We start from the raw sequence: 23,407 nt of genomic DNA, 5'->3' as shown, positions 1-23,407 counted from the left end.
TAACAGCAGCTACATTACAGGGTGATTCCTCCATATTGCCGCTGGAAGTAAAGCACAGTAAGTTAGCCTGTGATGAAGTCTGTTGTATGAATGAAATATATTTTGTCACAGGCAACTGAATCAAATAGAAAACCATTTTTTCTTTAATGACCTTGAAATGAGAATATACACCAATAAAAATGTAACACAAACGAACATAAACACTATAATATTCAATATCTGTATGTGGTTTTGTCCTCTTCGGTCTCCATGACGACATCGTAGCTTCTGTCTCCTCTAACAAGTCGAGCAGCTGCAACAAAAAGGAAGCAGAAACAGAAAAACAGAAGTCATGAGCACAGAAATAAACACAGACCTGAACAGGCTCAGACGCAGCGACCAACCTGGATCCTTACTGTTGGTTCTCACCTCTTCTGTTTTCTCTGTATATGAGTATCAACAAGATGGTGGACAGCAGGTATGGAGTCGCCACGACGACGTGGCATGTGAGTCTGAAGACGGACATCACCTGAGCTGCAGGAGCATCAACTGCTGACAAGGAAGAGAGTTTGATTTCATCGTACAAGTTGAAAATATCTTTATCTGTGTCATTTGAAATGTCTGTAAATATGCCTTTGTAGTTATTTGGTGTCTTTTGAAGTTATTTTATGTCCCATTAGTCATTTTCTGTCTCTTTCGGGCAATTTTGTCTTTTTGTAGCCTTTTCTTGTCTCTTTGTGGCCTTTTCTTGTCTGTTTGTAGTCTTTTGTGTCTCTATGTAGTTGTTTTGTCTTTTTGTAGTCACTTGAAATGTTTGTAGTAATTGTGATTCTCTTTTTAAACTTCATGTAGTCCTTGCATGTCTTTTGCAGTATTTTATTTGTCTCTGTAGTCATTTTCTGTCTCTTCCTGCAGTCGTTTCAAGTCTCTTTGTAGTGATTGTGTGTCTACTTGTAGTCGTTTTATGATTAATGACAGCTAGGAATCATAATCTCACCTCTGACAATCAGCCGGCTCTCTATTGATGCTCCAGCTCCAGAGATGTTACACCTGTAGAGTCCTTCATCAGATCTGGAGACTCTGTGTATCGTCATGTTTCCTGTCGAGTTGGTTCTGATCAGAAGTCCATCTTTATAGAAATCAGCAGTGTGATGAGAGGAAACTGTCTTCTTCGATCTGCAGCTCAGAGTGACATCATCTCCCTCCATCACAGGAAGAACAGGACTCTCCAGGATCACATCACCAGCTGAGAGACAGATCGTCATTTTATTATGTAATGCAACAGCTACAGTGAGTAAAGACTCTTGTGTGCAGCAATTTGTGTTGTTCAAACCCACCAGTCATAGTGATGGTAACTGTGTTGCTGCTCTCTCCTGCTGCAGACTCACACCAGTACACTCCAGTGTCTGGTGAGTAGACGTCTTCAAAGTAGCAGTAAGATTTATTTATTCTATTCAAAGAAGGGGGACACTCCCCATTAATATTTTTTGTTGTGTTCCTCTTGATTGTCCACTCAGATGAGTTTCCCTGCAGCTCACAGATCAGAGAGACAGACTCGTACTGGAAGAACTGGGATCTGTTGGGAACGACTCTGAGAACGGCTGCAAGACACAAACAGATGGAGGCAAAGTGAGATATTCATCTTGAATGCACCTCAAACAAATAGAAGATTGAATGTGTCATTGCAGTTTGAACATATTAAAAATATATAGGTAGGTAGTTAAACGGAGCCATTTAAGTAATTATGTAGGATATAAAGTGGTATTTGTTGCACAGTGAGAGACAATATCTATATCTGAAAGGCTGAGAGAGCCACCTGCAGGCTGTCAGACACAAAGGTAAGTATAACCTCTGTATGATGATAGTTAGTGAACCATTTACACTGTTAAACGTCTCATATGACATCCAGATATGATTTATTTTGATAACGGTTCTCAGTCTTCCAGGTCATTTAAATGTTAACTGCTGTATCGTAGGTTTCTTCTTCATTTCTAATTAACTGGAGGAGAGCTGCAGGGTTTTAAATCCTTTTGAATCCATGTATGTCAAACTGGAACAACCATCTTTGAGCGGGGGAGGTGACCTACGACATTACTCATCACCCACCTACAACCAGGGTTTTCCCTGCCATTATACGGCTTAGGCGTGGCGCCCAAGCATTTTTGCCTCCCGCCTAAGCAGGGTTCTCCCCAGATGGTGGAACAGCGGCGCTACACCGCTATACTCCGCGCGTGACGGTGGCGAGCGTCCGTCCGTACCCCGGTTGACGGCTAGGAGCTCCCGGCTGACGGCAATGAGCGTCCGTCCGTCCCCTGGGTGACGGAGTTGATGACCTTCTGTCCGTCCGTCCGTCCACCCCCCTGGACTGACGTTGACGAGCGTTCGCCCCCCCCCCCCCCCCCGACAGACGGTGCGCCGCAACACTAAAAATTTCTGGGGAGAACCCTGTACAACGTTGTACTGAGTTCTCACTGCAGACAGCTTAACAACCATTCACATCTGAGCTCACCTGGTCCTGGCAACCAACATGAATGCTGGTTAAGTTAACAACCCACAAGTGTCCTTAACGACTCTGTAAGAACACTCCCACACAGGGTTTAAAAGCCTGCGACTCCCTTTTTGTGTCTCTTTGTAGTTGTTATGTTGACTAATCATCACGTAGACTCAAATGGAAGACATTTTGTTAGCATCCAGTTAGCATAACATTAGCTAACCCTAACCCTATCAATAACTAAGTTTGGTTTTCTTAATAAATTCATTCTCTTTATGTGGGTAACTTTGTGTGTATAGTTTTTGAATATAAAAACATCTGACAAAACACGAATCAAGTTTTATACGTAAAAGCCCTGAAAGTGAATAAATCCACAGATAAGGAGTTCATTACCTTTGTCTTTGGTGTCAGATGAGGCAAACTTTAGAAACACACCTAAAAACACACAGCAGAGAGAGAAGGAAGACATGATGGATGATATCCTGTGAGTTAGGAGACAAAGCACATATAAAAAAGACAAAGTTATACTCACAGAGGCTGAGGTGCAACACAGCGGACTTCATCTTCTCACTGCTGCATGGAAAATGACTGACTTACCACCTCCGAACACCACTTCCTCGTCACCTTGAGAGATGTGATGCTCAGGTCGCTGTTTGTAGGTCAGCATACTCATTTCCGAGAAGAGAAACATACGTAACAAAAGGTTATCCTCATTCATGATTTCTGCAAAAAACAGTCTAAGAAGACCTTAAACTAGACCTTTATTATTATATTTTAGATTAAAAATCCTGCTCACTGGTCCTTCAAGTTAAGGCATCATTTATAATCCTTGTGTTAGTATGTTGCTGTTTAATGACAATCAGAAAAAAACCTGAGAAACACATTAAATCAGGGTGACATTCATGTTCCCCAGAGGAGCAATTCGACTTACTTTAATGATCCTCCGCAATTTACCTCTCGCACCACCAGGAGGTTCATGTTTTGTTGTTTTGAGTAAAACATTTCAACAACTACTGAAAGGATTGTTGTGAAACTTGGTTCAGACGTTTATGTTCCTCTCAGGGTGGACTGTGATAACTTTGGTTGTTCCTTAAAAGCTTAGTATGTTTTTATTCTGCATAGAAACAGCCAGACCAGGTGGTTGTTTTCTCATAACTGTATCAGCTCACAACAAGTTGATGAAGTCAGGTTTGAATAAACCAAGTTTTTTAGATGCCAGTGTGGCTGATAACTATTTGTTGAAAGGTTATGGGTGTGACTGCCAACAACAAGGAATGGAGAAATACCTGTTTGTTGGCTAATAATAGGACACATTACACACAAATACTTTAGGATGTGAGGCTGATGTTAATCAATGATAATCAAGCTCAACTCTGAGATAAAGCTGCTCAACTGTTTCTAAATAACAAATTCATAACATAATAACTAGATTCGTCAAGGCCTCCAAATTCCTCAGATCCCAATCAAATCAATCATCTGTGGGACATGCAGGAAGAAATCTGATCCATGGAGGCCCAACCCCCAACATAGAGCACTCAAAGGATCCACGTCACGGCAGTTAAACCTCAGTCCACACCCAGATGGCCTCCAACGTGATCTGACACTGATATCTGACTAGAGGTTGTGACGTCGGGTGACCAAAATTCATTTGTATGTTTCTTTTTCTTAGCCTTGAAGGGTGACATGCAGCCATATAACAACTCTTCATCAGTTTATGACTTTGATTTCAAACCACTCAGCATTTGAATGGAACTGTTTTTAACTCTGTGCTGTCCTGTATGGTTGTCTGACATTTGAATTCTTATAGAAAGGTCTGAAGTCTGCTGTTGGTTTGTTTTATTGTCACAATATTTAGACGTATTCTACTCTGTATCCATGTGGTTTGATCTTATTTGTTTCTACAAATCATCAGAGGTAAAAAAAATAGATGTCTCACAATTGTAAATGAGTGATGTCTGTAAGTGTAAGCGCAGGGGCGTATTGTCAGATTGCTTCTTATCTGTTATTATGTGTATGTACACATTCTGTTTACTCTGTTATTATATTTGTTGTTTCAGTTTATTATCACATTTTTGCACCTATTCTGTTTTTTTTATTTGTGGTCTTGACATCATTGCAAATGATTTTTTGAGATTTAAATAAAGGTTGAATGAAAAGACCAAAGTAGGAGATGTGTGGGGTTTCTCCTTTAGTTGCAGGTTTTATAGTGGAGCTGTAATCTGCTGTTGGTTTGTTGTATACTCATAATATTTAGACGTATTCTGCTCTGTATCTATGGGTTTTTATCTCATTCATGTCTACAAATCATTAGAGGTAAAAATAGAAACTCGGTCAGTCTCACAGCTGTAGAACTGTAAACTGATGACGTCTGTAATAAGTTTCCTGGCAGTGCAGGCTGAAGTTCAGGGGGCGGAGCTTTGGCATCGCGCCAACTATTTGTTTACAGGTTACCTTAGTGTTGGACCAATAGGAGCTCTGTAGGAGGGCGGGACTTCCCTCTCCAGGCAGACAATAACAAACGCACATGGCTCTGAGTGTTACAAAACAGACTGTGTAGGAAGGAATGAAGTGTTTGTGATGACAAATTTGTGCTATAATTGACGAGGTGTCAGGACACTACTAGCTGTTTTTGTTGTGGCAAAAACACTTGTTTTAAAAGAGTGTTACAACTTGAAGTGTTTGTTGTGAAAGAATAAGTGTTTTTGAGGAGACATTCTAAGCCGTATTTGAGGCAACAAATTCAGCTTTATATATATATATATATATATATATATATATATATATATATATATATATGTATATATATATATATATATATATATATATATATATATATATATATATATGTATATATATATATATATATATATATATATATATATATATATATATATATATATATATATATATATTGCCTTTTAGCTTTGTTGTTTTAGCATTGTTTTAGCTTTACCGACAGAAAAAGGTCGAGAGAGGGGGAGTGACACAGCAAAGGGCCCCAGGCTGGGACTCGATCTCAGGCACACTGCAGCATGGACAAAGCCTCTGTATGTGGGGCACCCACTCTACACACTGAGCTAAACAGCTTGAATGAGATGTCAAGATGTTTAGAGCTGAGTTTGTGTTGACCAAAACAAATATTTCTGAGAAGACACTGGAACATATTCTGTGTGGTGTTTGTAGTGACCAATACAGGTATTATAACCCAAAACATGATCTTCTCTTAAACCTAATTAAGTTGTTTTTTTTGTCAAAACCTAACAAGACATATAAGAACATCATTTTCACAATGTAACATTTTAAAATCATTGAAAAACGATGGAAGAAATGTGAAGTTTCAACACGCATAACATTTAATCTGGTGATTGGGTTGAAAAGTCTATTTAAGTGAACTTCTATTTACCTCCAAACCTCCGTGGCTGCACTTCCTGTGAGACGACGACATCAGAGTAAGGCACATCCGGGTCAACTTTACCTGCAACACAACGCTCCTCAGTGTTACACATCAGCTGCATCTCAACATGTAAACCCAGATGTTTTATGTGAGTTCCAGTAAAACAGTGAGAACCTTCTGGACCATAAACCAACTGGGCTTGGAATCTACAGTTGAATCCTCATTCAGTGAAGTCCTGCAACCTGTTCTAAAAGTTGCATCTTTTAAACAATCCACATACAAATCTCTCCTGGACTTATTTTTATCTTTAGCGTTTTATTCACACAAGAAGACTTTTTGCATCTACACCCAAAAAAGTTAAAGATTAAGTCTTCAAAGTCCTGATACTGACAACTACACTGTGTTTATAAGAAATAATATCTTAAATTGTAACTGAATCTGATTCTGAGGTAGCTTCACCAGTTCATCTACACAAGACATTTTGTTGAGCTGATTGGTGTCGTCTCACAAAGTTGACTTCCCTCTTAAAATGTTCACTTCATTCTCCATATTTCTTGAGGTGCATAATGAAAATAAAAAACTTCCTCCTGACATTTGTCTCACCCATGGCCTACTCTTCCGTGGCCTCTGGTTGGCTGGTGCATTAGTGGAGTGTTGTGGCTGAACCAATAAGCAGTCGGAGAAACTCTAGAAGGATGACTTTTTCAGGGATGTCAACGCTGTGAGACGAGAGCCGTTACCAAGGAACTCACTGTTTATTTCGCTAAGACCCGCCCTTCTCTGCCTCTGGTTGGCTTTCCTCGTTGAGTGATAATTAACGTGAGCCAATCAGAGACAAGAAGGAGGACTCTCAGTGCTTGCTGATAAATAAGTATGTCAGGCTGTGTCCAACATGACTCCGGACTCTTCGCCCTCACCCTACACTTGACTTTGACGGTTGTTTGGACTTCTGCTAAAGGTAAACTCTGCTTATATTAATTCATATGCTGCTTGTAGCATGGCTCAGTTATAGTAGAGAGACTGACAACATGTGTAATTTAACCGTGTCTACAGTGTCTCTCTGGTCCTGCCTGCTAAACAACAGCTAAGACATGGTGTGATTTGACGGTGTGCTACAGGCCATTCTGGGTGACTAACAATGACACTGTGCTGGTTGCTTTTGGGAGCCCCCCCAAATCAATGCTTTAAATATCTTTAAGGTAAAAAAAATAGGCGTTTTGAACGATCTCTAAAATATGTAACTCTTCTAAGAACAAAAGCTTTTAAAAGACAAGTGGCTAGTGTAGTGCAGCATAGGAGGGACACACTCCGCAGCTGGCGCAACTGCGGCGGGACTTAGGTGAGGGTGTCTTGTGGTAAGCCGTCGAAACGCCCTGAAACCTCGACAGGGGCGGTTCTGGGGGGGGGCCAACAGGGGCCAGTGCCCCTGCAACTCTGAGTCTGGACCCCCCTGTGGCCCCCTGACAGGGAGTCTGCATTAATAACACAATGACAGATTTCTTGCAATAATTTTGTTCTGAAGGGAAAGGCAGAAATAAAGTGTCTCAGCAGTTTACTACCCAATCAAAATTGCTGAAATTGTAAACACTGCTTTGTCTGAATGAGGGATTTATCCTTTTTTCCGGGTTGTATGGGCTCCCTAACAAAAAAGCCGGCCCCAACCTGGCCCCCCTATTAAAACTGGTCTAGAACCACCACTGGACCTCGAGGCGCACAACTGAAGATGTGTCCCAGTAAATACAGGCTTTGCACGTCATCAATCGAAATTCCCCAAGGGTTTTTCGCTATTGGGGCATCGCGGGCCGACATACAGGCCCACGTTCCCTTAAATTCAGACAAGATGGAGTAAATGTCTGTCACGGTGCAGTGGGGCTATTCCTCCTGCCTTCCGTTATTATTGAGCTCTTCCTTGCACCCACCACATTCTCTCCTGGGGCTCTGCACACCAAACGCATTCAGCCAAATCCCCCGTGGGGGCTGGGTGTGACACTGGTGTCTTGGCTGATGGGAGGGATTCAGGTATAACAGGTGTGCCTGGGGGACACCTACTCTCCCTCTATCTGTTCTCCTCTCCTCTGTCATGGGTCATGCAAGCACGTGGGCGGTGGGATGGGGACTAACATGCGCCGGCCAGCGCCCTGCCTCTGTCTTTTCTGAGAATTTCAGTACTCCTGTAAAAAACTATGTTGTCGATGGGCAACATTGGGAGAAGCTCTGAGTAGCTTGCTCTGCTCAGAGTGATTACTGCTGCTGTGATTACTACTGTGTCAGCTGTACTGTGAGTTTAAATCAGTATTTCTGTTCATAACAGCTTTTATGTGACGTTAAACTAACTGCTCTTTTAACTTGATGTGTTTAAATTATTTATTTATTTTTGCCGTAAAATACCAACACTCCTGTTCTAGAAAACTAATATTATTATAGTTTTCTAGAACTTTATTATAATATTACTTACTACAGTATAATGTTGAATTTGGATTGATATTAGGGGCTTCAGAATGAATAGGCAAGGTAGATTTAATGAAATCTTTGTGTAACATACTCTATTACTTTTAATCTGTATCACTATTTTTAGAGAATTATCTGTAGTGATGAAATGTAACTAAGTACTGTAAATATTTTTATCACTACTAGTTACCTTGCACACATGTATAGCTTGTACTTTATGTTACACATTGGCTGGTCATCAAAGGTTCACATAATAAACATATACATTTTTAAACACTTAAAGATCAAGTCATTACTTAAACAGCAACAAACAGAATGATCAAAGATGGTTGTTGATATTTAAGAAAGTGTTCCACCTTAAAAGATTCTGCAGCCTGTGTAAAATGTGTTTCCCCAGTTTATAGCTAGTTAACATCAATCATTCATGACAAAAAGGCAGAAAAAACATGATTTTTTGGAACAGCTACTAAAGTAAATGTTTACAATGCTGTTGACAGTGTTCCTTCAAGACACGGTGACAGTTTGACCTTGAATAAACTCTGCAGCTCCTCAATACACAAGAAGACTTCCTGTTAGAGTGACAGCTGTCACTATCACTGCTAATATCCGTCTACATGTTAGTGACAGTATATTTTCCACAGGTTTCATTCAGTGTCCTTTTATTACTACTGATAGTGAAAGTAAATTCACACTGACTCCAAACGTACTGAAGGACTCAGTGAACTGGTCATTGTTGGGTGAAATGTGTGTGAGCGACCAGCAGAGAGCGCTGCAGGTCAGCCGTCACACACTGAGGATGTTTATGATTATCGTAAATATTAGAAAGTGGAAACCCTTCTTTCTCTGCACGTTAGGTTGAAACAAACAGCTGATGTGTTTTTACTGAGTCACTGTCAAAGCTGTTGGACTGAACTCATCATCTTCACAGTTTGACCACTGGCGCCATCTTGTGTCAGAAGAACAACACAGCAGCTTAGCGTTAGCATCCAGACTGTGTCCAGTCAGGAAGTCCTTGTGTGTGATGATGAGGATGATGAAGACAGAGGAGTGTTTAGAAGACTAAAGACAGACTGTAGATGTTGGTTGTGGTACATGTGAGGACTGAACTGTGATCACATGACTCTTCACCTCTGTCTCCTCTCACAGGGAGAAGATGATCTGCAGGATCCTGCTGCTCATCAGCCTCAACTGTGTCTGTGGTCAGTTTACAGCTTCACTTTCTGACACTGTGATTCAATGAAGCAGTTAAAGTGGCCCACATGTGAGCAAACAGCTGATGTTGATGAGCCTCTGCAGCTCTGAGACGTCACTAAACTGTCCACACAAACATGGAGATGGAGTTTAAAGGCTGCCATGTTAAAGCTGTCAGTGTGTCTGCTCCTCACTTTCCCTCTCTGTCTCCTCAACAGGAACATTTGTAGTGAATGTGACATAGACCTCCTATCAGGCAGAGGAGAACCACAACATCACACTGGAATGGACGTTCACAACCACAGCTGACACTTCCTCAGACTCCATTTTTATCTACTGTGAGCTGATAAATCATCACAAAGTCTCAGCCCTGTTTCATCTATATGGAGGTGTTGAGGTCCCAGAATCTCAGGATCAACAGTTTGTAGGACGAGTCCAGTGGGACAAAGATGTCCTCGGAGACGGACGACTCAGACTTCATGTGTCCAGACTCAGGACTGAGGACTCAGGACAGTACCTGTGTGGTGTGAGGACAAACTATGATGGGTACTATGGTGAATGTTGGCTCAACGTCTCTGGTAAGTTGGTTGAGTAGAAGCCAGTGGAACTTGATTAACAGGTTCAATTGAACAGCTTTTTTCGATCAATTAGAACCTGAAGAAAAGTATTGAGGATGACCACAATCCTTCACTTCATTATCACAGTATCTGAGAAATATGTCACAACTTCATCTATCATAAATATTTACTTGTTGTGTTTGAGGTGAAACACGTCACAGCACCATGAAAACTAATTGTTAAACCCGGTAACCTTAAGGAAGCCAGTCCTGCTAGACGTCCCTCGTTGGCTACCAAGCAGCTGGGAGCCTGTCCCATAGAAGCATAGTACTAACTAAGAAAAAGCCCACAGTTCAACAACAACACGTGCACCAGGTCTTTCCACTCAGAGACACCCGCTGACACCCGACTCTGATTATTGGTGGCTTAATTTGTAGGAACATGAAGTTGGAGACATCAATGAAACGTATTCTTGAAGTCAGAGTGGATGACGTAGAATCAAACTTAAAACTGCTGGCCATGGATAAATATGGATTATACAACAAGTGGTTCTGACCAAGCAATCTGATTGGTCAACAAGACATTTAGACCGTGCTCGAATCAGCATGACAGCACGCCTGACTCATTACTCAAAATATTACTCCGCCAAGACTGTGTATCTATCTCCATGGCAACACAGTAACTGTCAGAGCTGGAGCAAAAAAAAAATAAAAAGTACGGCTTGAAATTCAAACTTTCTGCCGTAAAATATGCAGAGGAAATCTCGGAAGAAGCAGCCGCTAGACGTTTCTCTATCGACCCCAAGAGAGGGAGAGATTGGCGATAAAAAAATACGGAGCTGTCTGAGGAGGACAGCAACAGGGCCAGGCTGCCTGCTGGAGGGAGGAAGAAGGCTAGCGAGGAGCCTGAGATAAACATGCGGGAATAAGTTATCAGCAATTGGGCACGCCACGAGAGAGTGTCCCGCAAAATGATCAGGGCGATGGAGAAACAAATGTCCGCCACCGTGATTGACAGCAGAGATGAGGAGTTTGCAGCGAGTGCTGGTCGGCTGAATCGTTTCCTCCACCGCAACAACTTCACTTGCAGAAGACAACTATTGCCCAGCAGGATGCTGGAGAATTCACTGAGAAGCTGGCGAAGTTTGTGACATTTTCATCTCAGATTTTTGTGTGGAAGGAATTAAACGCCTGTCCCGAATTGCCCCCTGGTCCTAAATAAACGTCTGGTCTGTTAAGTGATTTTCCCTTCAGTGTGAGAGACACTATTGTGACTGTGGTGAAAACGTTTTATAAAAAATATAAAAGAAAAAAAAATCTACGTCTTTGTTATAACTTGCGCGATAAAAAAAGCATCTTCTGTTTATCTGTGCAGTATTGATTTAGTTCGGGAAATTCCGAGACTGCGATAAAACATTCACGTCAGCTCAGAGTTCATCATCTGGGACTAGAACATCCTTTCTGTTGCTAGGTCGTTACTAAGGGCTGGATTATTTGCTGGAATGGTAAACTACGTTCCATTACATATGAGTCTACTGACGTGACTGATTTTGTGTCAGTTATTGGTCAGACCCCATGTGTTTCCATGGAAACACGACGCACACTAGCAAAAACCTTTAAAATTTGAGAGCAAATGTCCATCAACGTAGATATATTTTGATTATACATTTTAATTTTGTTGGTATTAGTTGTATAATTGCAATCTTACCCTCATGGGTGTGCTTTAACGTCATTTGAGCACTTCAGTGCTGCTTGCGAACCACATCACTGTCGTGCTCAAATGACGTACACCCTCTCGGGTAGTATTGCTTAAATATACACAGAATTACGGCAATTAGAAGTCATGAAAATTAACATTGAGTCTGTGTTTACATTACAAAAGCAATGTTGAACTCCATCCTTCCACTTGCTTCTCACAATATCTGGGAACTATAAATTACAACTTCATTTGTTCTGGATGTTTTGTTTTCTTTAGTCGTGAAATGTTTTTTCTTTGTGTAATGGGTTTGGTCTCTCTACAGCAGCGAGGGATCAACCTGAACCGGAGAGACCGAACACTGACACACCGGAGAGACCCAACACTGACACACCGGAGAGACCCAACATAGGAAGTCAAGCAAACATCGGCTTCTACTTCGGACTGACGACAGTAGCAGTAATTTTGTTTGTTGTTGGTTATGTTTTCTTCAGTCACTGTCTGCCTGATGAACAAGATTTCTGGTCAGACTCGACTCTGTAGATGAGACTATGTAAGACGATCGATGCTGATGAAGGTTCTCAGTCATCCAGGTCCTGGTCAACCCTGCAACTCCCCTCCAGTTAGTCAGAACTGAAGAAGCCTCTTGGATGAAAGGCGAAGCGTCTTCAAGAAGCCGAAACAAGTCTGGGTGTGTCAATACAGCACTTTGTGTGACACCATGGACACAGAAAAGACTTATAAGGTAATAAAAGTATAACAGGGCCAGCAGGTAACCATAGCAACAACTGTAATGCTGTGAACTCACATTTCAAACAAACCAGCTACAAACTGTAAAAGTTGCTGATGGTTGAAAACACATCCTGCCTTTAAGTTCGTCAGTGTCCAGAGTCAGAGGACACTACAATGATGGAGCTGACGGAGGAAACGTTGTTCTTCACCTTCATGTTGTTCATTATTGTGACAGGACGTCTCATCAAACTCAAACTGGACTGATCTGAAATCTGCTCTTTGTCACTTTATTGAAATACTGCTGAGAAGCATGACTACGATGTATACCATGTATACGCAACATTTATAGTGTAGATTTTATCTATTGTGTTTTTTTAAATAATTACATTTCATATTTTTATAAACCACGTGCTCCGTGGTCCTCGTTCTTCTCACCTCAGTCTTCTCACTGACTTTAGCCTCTCTACTCTGGTCTTCAAAGAACATTATGACCAAAAACTCCTTTATCAAGTTCTTCAGAGGTTTTTGACATAAAGGTCAGCAGAGGGCGGTCTGCACTTTAAAGTTATTCTATCAAGTGGATTTTGATTTCCACAAGTTAAAAGTCTCAAACAGCTGTCAGGCTTCCAACTAAATATAAGAAATTACATTAAGAATAAGTCATAACACATCCAGGAAACAAAAGAGCATTAACTCTAATCACATCATAAACTCACTAACATCATTGTGTTCATGTGCGTTGTTATTGTATTATTACACTGTGTAGGTCTGTACATCCTGTATGTGAGCTTCATACTCTCTAAACTGGATTTATTATAAAATGAGCTCAGAACTTTTATTTGGTGTCACGTTTATATAATAATATGTAACATTTCTACATTAACATGTCTAAAACGACTTTTTTCATATACTTTGTTGAGTTTTGTTCTAATATAATCTTAAATGTTCCAAACAATGTTCAAACCCACTAAAATGGTTTCATTTGGTCTCCTGACTTTATTTTGAAACTACCTCTGGTGCCAGTTTAGTAAAAACATAAAGAAATGTAAATGAGATATAAAACAGTTCCACAGTATGAAGCATCATGTTGAGACATGAAGATAACTGACACGCAGGACAACATTTGTCTGAACGGGCTCAACTCTAATTCACATGATGAAGAGTGAGTAGTGACACAAAGAGGAAGAGACTTTTCAAACTAAAGTAACTCCAGTTGTATTCCTTTTGTTCCCTCTAAATCTATGATGAACACTGCTGACAGCTTATTGATGGAACCAGTTTATTGATGCAGAAAATGGTCAAACACCTTTTAAAATACATTAATATATATAAAAACATGAAATACAGAGAATATCAAGCATTTTTAAAATGACAGAAGAAGCTTGTGTGTTAACAGGAAGTGTTTTTCACATAAAATACATTAAATGTTCTAAATGTTTAACTCTTTTTAATGAGAAGCTACAAAATAAGCTGATTTTGAAGTGGCACTATCACCTTGTAAGGCAAGGCAAGGCAAGGCAAGTTTATTTGTATAGCACAATTCAGACACAAGGCAACTCAAAGTGCTTTACAGGCACACACAAATTACAGAGTGTTCACACATAATATTTGTTCTCTGAGACAACAAACAACAACAAAGGTGTCAGAACAGACCGGACGTAACAACACAAACATTTCAATGATTATATGTGATGACCTAAACTCTTTATATCAAATACAACATATTATTAAAACCATATGATAGTAATTGTAAATGAGCTGCTGTTATATTAACTTGACAAATTGCTGTGTGTTATTTGTTCAGCACAGCTGCACACAGTGATCACAGAGAAGCTGTCAAAGTACAGATGGAGTTTTTCTAGTTGTTGTCCATTCTGTTTGTGTAGTTGATACAGATTTCTTTATTGAGCTGAAAGAAACAGAAAGTCAACAAAAATATTCAGGTCGACGTCACAATCAACATGTTTTATTACATTTCACTCTCTCTCTCCCCTACCACACTCTCCCAATAAAGAACTCCCTCTATCTGTTTTTCACTATCTGTCTTACAGGATTGATCAGTGAATCATTGACAGCTAACAGTCTTATTCTAGTATTTCTAACAGCTCAATGGTGAATAAAAGGTATAAACTGTACCATGTTCAGCTTCTTGACGGCCTCTGATTGTGTCATAGAGACAAACATCACCTAAAGAGAAATGAAAATCAAGACAAGGTGAGTTCAGTCACCTACACTGTAACAACTAATGAATCATGTGAGACCTCAGATTCTTTGGATCATTTAAAATGTGTTTATAGGCTCAAAAAGACTGAAACAACCCAAAAATTCTACTCTGCAAATGATAAAATCAGTTGAACAGTTTAAGTTAAATGTTGATTCTTTGCAGAATTTTGGTATTTCTTAACCCACCTCCAGTCCTTCGTCTTGTTCACCAACTAAGAAGTGTTTTAGGAATGGCTGATCTTCCTCGAGACGACTACAAGACAGCTTTCCTTTGTCACACTTTCTTCACACTTCACCTGATTGGATTATTGCGTGTGTGGAGATCAAATTCTGTATCTGTGATGAAGTTGCTTTTCTATGTTTCAGGGAGCTAAGCTTGATTTATTGATCTTTTGATGGTTTGTGTTGTGGAATTTCAGGAGAGATGAAGAGAACTCAGAGACACCGACGACTTATGTTGAAGCAGTTTATACAAACATGATCATGGAGGAACAAAATGACAGCACAACTGTCTGCACAGAGCATTGTCAAACAAGTTATCCTCATGTTGTACTGGCTGTTGCCAATGAGGAGGCCAGCTTGCACAGACAAACTGGGGTGACCATTGTGTTGCAGAAAACTGTAGATCACATCCACAGTTAAGAAGTAGGCTGAACAAGTGTTCAACTCAAGAAAATAGCACAAGATAGATCTGCTGTGGTCAAACGAGTTCTGGCTGCCAGCTGGTGGAGGCTGTGTGCTTACGGGCAGTACAGAAAAGTCAGAGCTGGAATCAGACTCTGAAAGAGACAGTGACCTTGGTGGGAGACCTCTGGACTCCTGGGCAAGATGACTGGTCCACTTGGGACTAGCAGACTGACATCAAGAATAAGGGTGCTAACACACCCCCTACCACTGCTGAGGTATGTGTGGCAGATGCTGACTTCAAGAAAGAAAGCGGTCAAGAGGGTTAGAAGACTGTGTGGAACTAGGAGGGGAGGTGTCTCCTTGTCAGAGGACAGCACTTCTGCAGCCTTTGTCTTACCTAGCACTGGGTTGTGTTGAGTTATCTAATGCTTCAATCACCAAACTCTAGTGTCGTCCACAGACTCTACAGCCAACGTGTATCTCCCAAACTACCTCTGCATTCTTTTGGATTTCCTGCATGTTGAGGTTTCTTGGTCTGAAGTGCACAATGACACTATAGTGCATGGTTTCATTGAAGTTGTGTAGGAACAACGACTTGAAAATGGGTTCTTCCTCCAGCCCTGGTGCATTATATCCCTGAAAATATGCGGCCCTCAGGCACCTATAATATTCTTTGGGAGATTCATGCTTCTCTTGCATGATGGCTAAGGCAGAGAGGGTGGCAGAGGCAGAGTCGGTGTGCACTGAGTACTCAGCCCACAGAGAATGACAAAGTGCTGAATAGTGGTCTTGGGTTCCTGGTGGGAGTATCTCCATGAAGACATGGACACTCCTGGTTGTCGACTTCCAGACCAGCTTAGGTTTCTCATGTGTTGAGGCGTGAGGAAGATCAAAAAGACAATGCTCAAGCTCCCTGAGATAGTCAACAATGTTTGACTCAGGGAGCTCTATGTCTTTTGTGAGGGACTCAATCTGATGAATGTACAGGCCATGTTCCCAGGTTGGACCTGTGTCATCTGAGTCGTCTGAACTGCTAATGTCCCTGATATCGCTAAAGCAATCAGAACGGTGGTCCCCCCTTCGTGGTGGAGATGAAGTCTGTTCAAGAGGCAGGTGTGAACCGCAATGTGCATACAAATCGCACATCAATGGGGGTCCAGAATCAGTGATGCTGCGGACACTGTGATAACCTTGCTGCCTTTGGGCAACGGTGGCACGGCTGCGCCTGGACTGGGGCACCCTACGTTTGGATGGGGCACCTGTGTCCACCAAGCCGGCCTTTGGTGGTGCTGGATGGCCGTAAAGTGTCAACTGGGCAACGCCACTGGGGGCGGTTGTGAACCGTGAGTTGACTGAAGTAGCCTGCTTGTGTGTGGTTTGGAGTTCAACAATCTGTGTGTCTCATCTTTCCCGACCTGGACGTCGCATCGCAGGCGGGAGTTATCACGCTGCACAGCGTGGTAGCTGTTCTGCAGCTGGGTAAGCCATTCTTGGGTCACTGCCGCTTGCAGCTTGGCTTCGCGATGGGTGAGTGGCGCTATTTGACCAAGCACCTCGGGTAGGGTGCGTTGCAGCTTTCCAGCTGGATCGTTGACATAGCTCATTAGCTCCTGTATTTTCTCATCACAGGTGCTAATGTCATAGCTATTAAGGTGGCCTCTCTCCTTTAAGAAGAGGCAAAGGAGACCAGCAATCCCATTCTGCAGGGCTGCCTCGCCTGACTCATAAGGAGCTCCAGCTCCTGCCACACTGGGGTCTCCGTCTACTCACTTTACTAAAGCAGCAGAGACAGCCAGTGGGTTCAATAACTTATGTGAGTGGCTGTTATGTTGCCAATGCACAGGTGAGAGGCTTTACCTGTGACTTACAATCCTACTTGTTAGTAGGTGTTATGCTAATTACTCTCATGCAACCTATCCTGTTAGAATGTCAACGAGGTGGTTTCGACACCTCTGGAGATATAATAGCTAAGTTGTGTTAGTGAACGCAGAATCTAAATAGCATGCAAGCTATTTAGGGTTGAAAGAAAAACTAACCAATAGTCGACTACAACAATCTACAAACCACAATTGAAGATTTGGCAGTTGTGAGTGCTTAATCTGAAATACATCTGGTTCAAGATGTCCTCACACGGGGCACTATTGTTGGTAGTTGATGGTGAGGCAGGTCTGGTTATAGGAAATGAAATGGGCAGTGAGAAAACAGCAAAGTGTGCAAAGGGAAAAATCTTCCTTCTGTAGGAGGTAAAAGCGGCTGGTTGCACAGCTACTTATTCTGGATCGGGAGCGTGTTAGGTGACACAGGGCTGCAGCTATCGAATATTTTTAGAATCGAGTATTCTACCAATCATCCCATTGATTAATCGAGTAATCTAATAAAAAATATTTTTGCATTATTAAACAACAATTCCTAATAGTGCATAACGAAAATGACAGGCCTGTTAAATAGACCAAGCTATCGGCTTTTATTCCTGGAAAAATTGTACAGGTATTTATTCTAACTATTCTGAACATCGGGAGTAAGGGTGTGTGTTTGTTTATGTGTGCATACGTGTGTAGCAGTATGAAGGACTGTTTGATGGGTTTCAGCTGTGTGGCTCTTTCCAGCCAATCACTGTGGGGAGCACCTTATAAAGTCAGGCATAAGGCAACTGGTTGTCCTCTTGCCTGATGGAGCCTGGTTCACGTCACTTCCTGGCGCCCTTCACTTCCGCCTCGCTTGGTAGCAGGTAGGCTGCCGGCGGCAACTATAGTCTGGTCTCACGCTGTCCCTCCAGTTGTTTTCATTTTGGTTAATTTATTTCAGTGGCTCGCTTGGGTGTTGCTGCTGGCTGCACATTGCTCGCTGCTGGTTGTGTGCTGCTTACTGTCCGCTACTGGTTGCTGTGTAGCTGATCGCGTTGTTCCACATCGTGCCGACCGTGATTGCCTGACCGGTGTAGCACAGTGACTGTAGCTTCCTCCTCCAGCCACTCGTAAGTTGCTAATATCTGTTCTTTTATTGTAGGGTAAAGACACCTGTGTAGGAGCATAGCAACCGCTAACCTGCAAGAAATCACTGCTGCTTTGCTTCGCCGTTTTGCCTCACGGCTCTGCTGCTTTGCTTCGCTGTTTTGCCTCGCTGCTTTGCCTCACCGCTAGCTGCTCTGCTGCCAACAGCTGCGTTGCTTGCTGCTCAATGCTAGCTGCTTTGCCTTGTAGCTATTGCTTTGACTCATAGCTTGGCCTCACACTGCGTTGACAGACTTTTATGTGCATCCGCGGTTGCGGTGCTTCAACGCTGTTTGCCTGGCTCCTTGCTGCTCACTACAGCTGGCTAAAAGTGTTAGCCTTCGTCCAGGCTTTGTTTAAGCATTGTTGTAGCCTAAACGCCATACTGATCTGTGTTCTGTCAACCCTGTCACGTGTGTGTGTGCACGAGAGAGCGCAGTGGGAGTTTATGTAGGAGACTATACGGGCCTCACATGGACGCATAAATATAAATGTAGGGGACAATCACTGCTTGATAATAAAGGTCATTAATCACTGGTGATTAATTTTACACTCGTAGATGGGGCACCACCTCCGTTGTTTGATTTACTGGAATAGGCCGGAGGGAACTATTCCAAACATCTAACTGTACAAGTTTGACTTGGACAGCTAGAGTATCAATTTCAAATCAATTTATTCGATCTCAATATTCTGAAGCAGTGAATTCTTTGCACGTATCCATCGGTTCTCCACATTAAAATTAAGTTCCAGACAAAGACGAATGATTATATATGTTTATTGACTAAATAATTTGGGGTAACATGAACTGACAATTTTAGACGAACAACAGATAACAGAAAAGGTAAAGACTGTAATAAGCAAAGTAATAGTTATGTTACCGTCGGCAGATGGTAAAGTTAATGGGTCGGGTTTTTATATATTAAATATTACGTGAGTAATTTTTTCATACTGACACGACCCTAACCTCACCTTTAATTCAACGTTCATAAGATAGAAGTCAGAACTTTAGACAGAGGTCAGCACTTTAGACACCACTCATTCTCACGTATGTGGATCCAGCTGTATGAAGACGTTCAGCCTGTTTTGTCTGGGTGTCAGGAGGCACTGAAGCTTGGTCTCTTTGAGAGTTCTGGGTTGGACCACGGCACGGCGCGTCGGTCCAATAGCCAGAGGGAAGGCCGGTACTCTGCTGAGGAACTCTTGGTCTGGAGGCCCAGCGGGTTTCCCGCCTTGGGAGCACTGGGGGCAGAGTCAATCTCGGCTGGGTGCACACAAAGTCTCTTTTGTTGGAGACTCCTTGCACGGCTTCTGAGGCAGACGATGGACTGCAATGTTCTTCATCAGATGATCACAGTCTTGAAAAAGAGTGTTTCTTTGCTGTTTCAAGGTGGTTCTCAAGTTCTGATCCTTTCACTAATTCAACTTCTTCTGGATCAGGTGGTGATACTTTAACGTTATATTAACCCTCTGGGGTCTGGGGTATAATTGGCCGTTTTTGACTATTTTTGATTTTACCATTATATTTCACCTTAAAAACAATTTACCTTGCCTTGTTTGGTGTCATTATTTTCAGCACAACCTCACATGTGTGACTGTACAGTTATTTTTTCATTTTGACATACTGTATTAACACAATGGACCTAAAATCACAAAAAAACATAAAATCCGAGAAGGAAAAAGTTAGTTTATTTACTGTGAAAACCACAAATATGCTCAACGAACCATTTTTATTACTTATAATGCAAATATAAATTGTTGTTTGCTAAATTGGCGCATACGTTTTTGAAATTTACAAAGTTATATGTAACTATTTACATTTAAATGCAGGCAATGCCTCAGGCTCAGGTCTGCCTGAGCTCCTCCAGCTCAATGTAAAGCTGCACTGCCTGCTCCACATTCGGCACTCTACTTGTTGTTTTGACTCATTAAACAAAAAAACAACTCCACTACACACTAAACACACTACATAAGACACTAACTAAGCACTCCAAACACGCTAAATGTCACAAATCTCCCAACTCTCAAAACTCGCGATCTCTGTCGCTGCCTCTCTGACCGGCACTGCTGCTTTCACTTTTCCGCCCCGTCCCTTCCAAATCTTCCCCCCTCCCTTAGCAACCAAATCACATGGTTTGCCATGTAATTTTGTGATTGGCTAATGTGGTGCCTTTTTCCACCAATAGGAAAGGGTTTTTTTTGCTTGCACTTCCTGCTTGCGGACACGTTTGTGAGGAAAGCCCGATCTCTTTATCGTCTCTTCCTGCACCAAACGCGCAGAAAACGTGACGGCAACACTAGCGAAAAAGTGTGGCGTACATAATACATCGTAACTCCGGTTTTACTTGGCCTATCAACACGATTTAAAAACTGGCATATAGTTTGAAGGTTGCTCTAACATATAGAGTCAGAACAGAGACTCACAGAGGCTCCGTCTCGCTGCTACGTCATCTTAAATTAGTCACGTGATTTTGACGTGCCGGCGCGTCAATCGACCTCAGAGGGTTAAAATCAAATCAAAAAGAAAAGAATTTGTTCTATTAAAGACTTGGGTAAAATTAGAGCACTTAAAGTAGTTATTCAATTCGCTTTCTTAGAGCTTGTTGCAAAAATAAAAGTAAAGATTACTTAAAAATATAAAAATAAGAATAAAAAGCAAAGAAGTGAAGAGAGGAGAGAAGAAGACAGAAGTGTAGTGAAAGAAGAGCAGTGACCAAAGTCATGACCGAAGTCATGACCGAAGGTCAGGACCGAAGGTCAGGACCGAAGTGGTGACCGAAGTCAGAGAAACAGAGGACAGAAGTGTAGTAACAGGAAGAAGTGACCGAAGTCAGGACCCAAGGTGGCGTGCAGAGCATCTTCTCTGTTTTTATGAGCTACAGCAGGCAGACTGAAAACAGGGGTGGGGCTGACTGACAATACTCCTTCTGTGATCCGAGTTTTGACCCACAACACTTTAAACTATTGCTTTAATGTTTCGAAATCGTGTTTTAACTTCCCAAAAACTTTATCATCTTAAAAGTCGAATTTTTGTCATATTCCTTGTAGTTCTATCTTAACAAAACATATCAGACATTTAACTGGTAAATAACACAATCATTACACACAAAGAGGATCATGATATGCAAGTATGTGCCCATCGCAAAGGTGGGGGCTGGTTTCTCTCAAACCCTAAATTCATTAAGTAATAAACTTCATTTGGGCTTGACAATAACATGGGAAAGCTCTAGTGTATGGCCTTCTTAGGCTATTTGGGAATATGTTAACATTAAGAATGAGATTGTAGTTAAGTAGTTATTCAGAACGTGTTGGAACTTGGATAAGTATAGAGACTGAAGCAAAATTGAAATGTCATGGACAGGGTCATAAAAACGGCTTGGCCAGTGAGGGGGGGGACTGGGTCATCTTTATCCCAACCAACATCTACCCCCACTTCCTGTCATCTGATGTGGAGAGAGAGGACTCTATTGTGCTTAGTCTTTAAATTAGTAAGAGAAGGTCTCCGGTGATCTGTTTATAGCAAGAGAGCAACACATCGACCTACTCGTTTGGCCTGAGGAAGAAGGAGTTCATCTTCCTTGGAGGGGGGGAAGAAGCGAATGTTCAGTCAAACAGATAGGCTTTGTTTGTTAAGTTAATCTTGTCTTGTGGTTGAGAGGTGAGAGGACGGGGAAAGGGAGCAGAGCCTCGTGATGGAGACATAAGGGCTGATGTTCCTACATTTATGACATTCTCTTTGTGATTAGTAGTTTATGACATTTTCTTTAGTTTCTTTTGTAACAATTGGTTTCAATGGAACCTGTAATTTTGATTTATGTTAGCTTTATGGTTACTTTGGTCTTTGCAGGTTGCAGGTGAATTTCATTTGATGTAATACTTAATTCTATTTGATTTGATATTGTGTTAATTTATCACATATCTAAGAATTAAGTCCTGATTTATTGTGTTTGTGATTAGTTGCATCTAATTTTGTTTGTGTTCTCACCTGCGGTCCTCTGATTTCCCCCATTCAGGTGCTGAGCCTCGGGTGGTGGATTGGTGTCCTGATGGCGGTGTCCCTCTTGTGTTTTGCACTTTTAGGTTGATTTTCCTTCACTTTTATTTACTTCACATGTGGTGTTCCTGGGATCCCCTTTTGTTCTGGACCTATCTCCCCCCACTAAGTCTCAGCCCTGATTGGTCCCTGTTTTTGTCCCCAGTGAGTGACTTCTTAATAAGTTTTTAAGACTGTTAAAACCGAAATTAATAAATGCTTTGTACCCAGATATGCTGTCTCTGCCTCATTGTAAAACGGACCTGAGTGTCTTTAGTTGACAAGTTGTCCTTTAAAAGATAAAAAGGTCCCTGGGTGAAACCCCCAGGGTGGCGTTGTTTGGCATAAAATGTATTCTTAACCAAGTGCTGCCCAGAGCACGCTCCTCGTGCCGCCACACATGCGTGAGGGAGAGTGAGAGAGATGAGATGAGTGTGTGTGTGTGTGGAAAGGAGTTATTTGATGTAGGCTATTACTCTCTTTCAGTTCAGATGTTGAATCATTGTTGATGTGCTGTTGTGGTACGCCAGTTCTGCCTTGCAGTAGACACACTGCACTTTTATCTTCTTTTTTAAGTGTGAAATGATCCCAAACTTTGGACATTCTGTCTTTTACAAACGGTTTCTTGGCTCTCAGCCATCGCGCTAACTCAGTTCTGAACGCAGCGGTGTGTGTCCGCAATAACAGTCCATGTGGGGAAAATGATCCCTGAGCTAAGCAGGCCACATAACGCGGATGATAGGAATTAAACGAAGCCTCAAGGCAGAGATTTTGCTTCAACCTTTTTTTGTAATCGAATTATTTGAGTTACTCGAGTAATCGTTTCAGCTCTAGTAACACAGTTTGACTCGTCCAGCAAGATGAAACACTGCGGCCTTTGGCGGTTAAAATCCAAACGTTTGGTTGCTCCTTTTGAGTAACGGTTGCGCTGACAAAAGTTGAAATAAGTTCCTAAGCTCAGGAAGCAGTCGTAACATACATGGTTGTCTGTTAACAACAAATAAGTGGGAAGTTACAGCATAGCTTCTCACCTCTGACTTAGTGAGGAAT

The 23,407-nt window shown here is 41.8% G+C and overlaps 1 protein-coding gene across 1 annotated transcript in view; it reads right to left on the bottom strand.

Moving 5' to 3' along the window:
• Positions 1-212: 212 nt before the first annotated feature.
• Positions 213-23,407, bottom strand: part of LOC115589333 (Fc receptor-like protein 5) — a 96,490-nt gene continuing 73,295 nt past the window's right edge. The window contains exons 3-6 of the mRNA XM_030430177.1: positions 1,317-1,580; positions 977-1,225; positions 409-531; positions 213-292 (exon numbers count right to left, since the gene is read on the bottom strand). Coding sequence (XP_030286037.1) covers positions 213-292; positions 409-531; positions 977-1,225; positions 1,317-1,580 — 716 coding nt within the window. The remainder of the gene's footprint in view (positions 293-408; positions 532-976; positions 1,226-1,316; positions 1,581-23,407) is intronic.

The sequence above is a fragment of the Sparus aurata genome, chromosome 10 (assembly GCF_900880675.1).
Source record: "Sparus aurata chromosome 10, fSpaAur1.1, whole genome shotgun sequence".
NCBI classification, from domain to species: Eukaryota; Metazoa; Chordata; class Actinopteri; order Spariformes; family Sparidae; genus Sparus; species Sparus aurata.
This window is presented reverse-complemented; position numbering and strand designations above follow the sequence as displayed.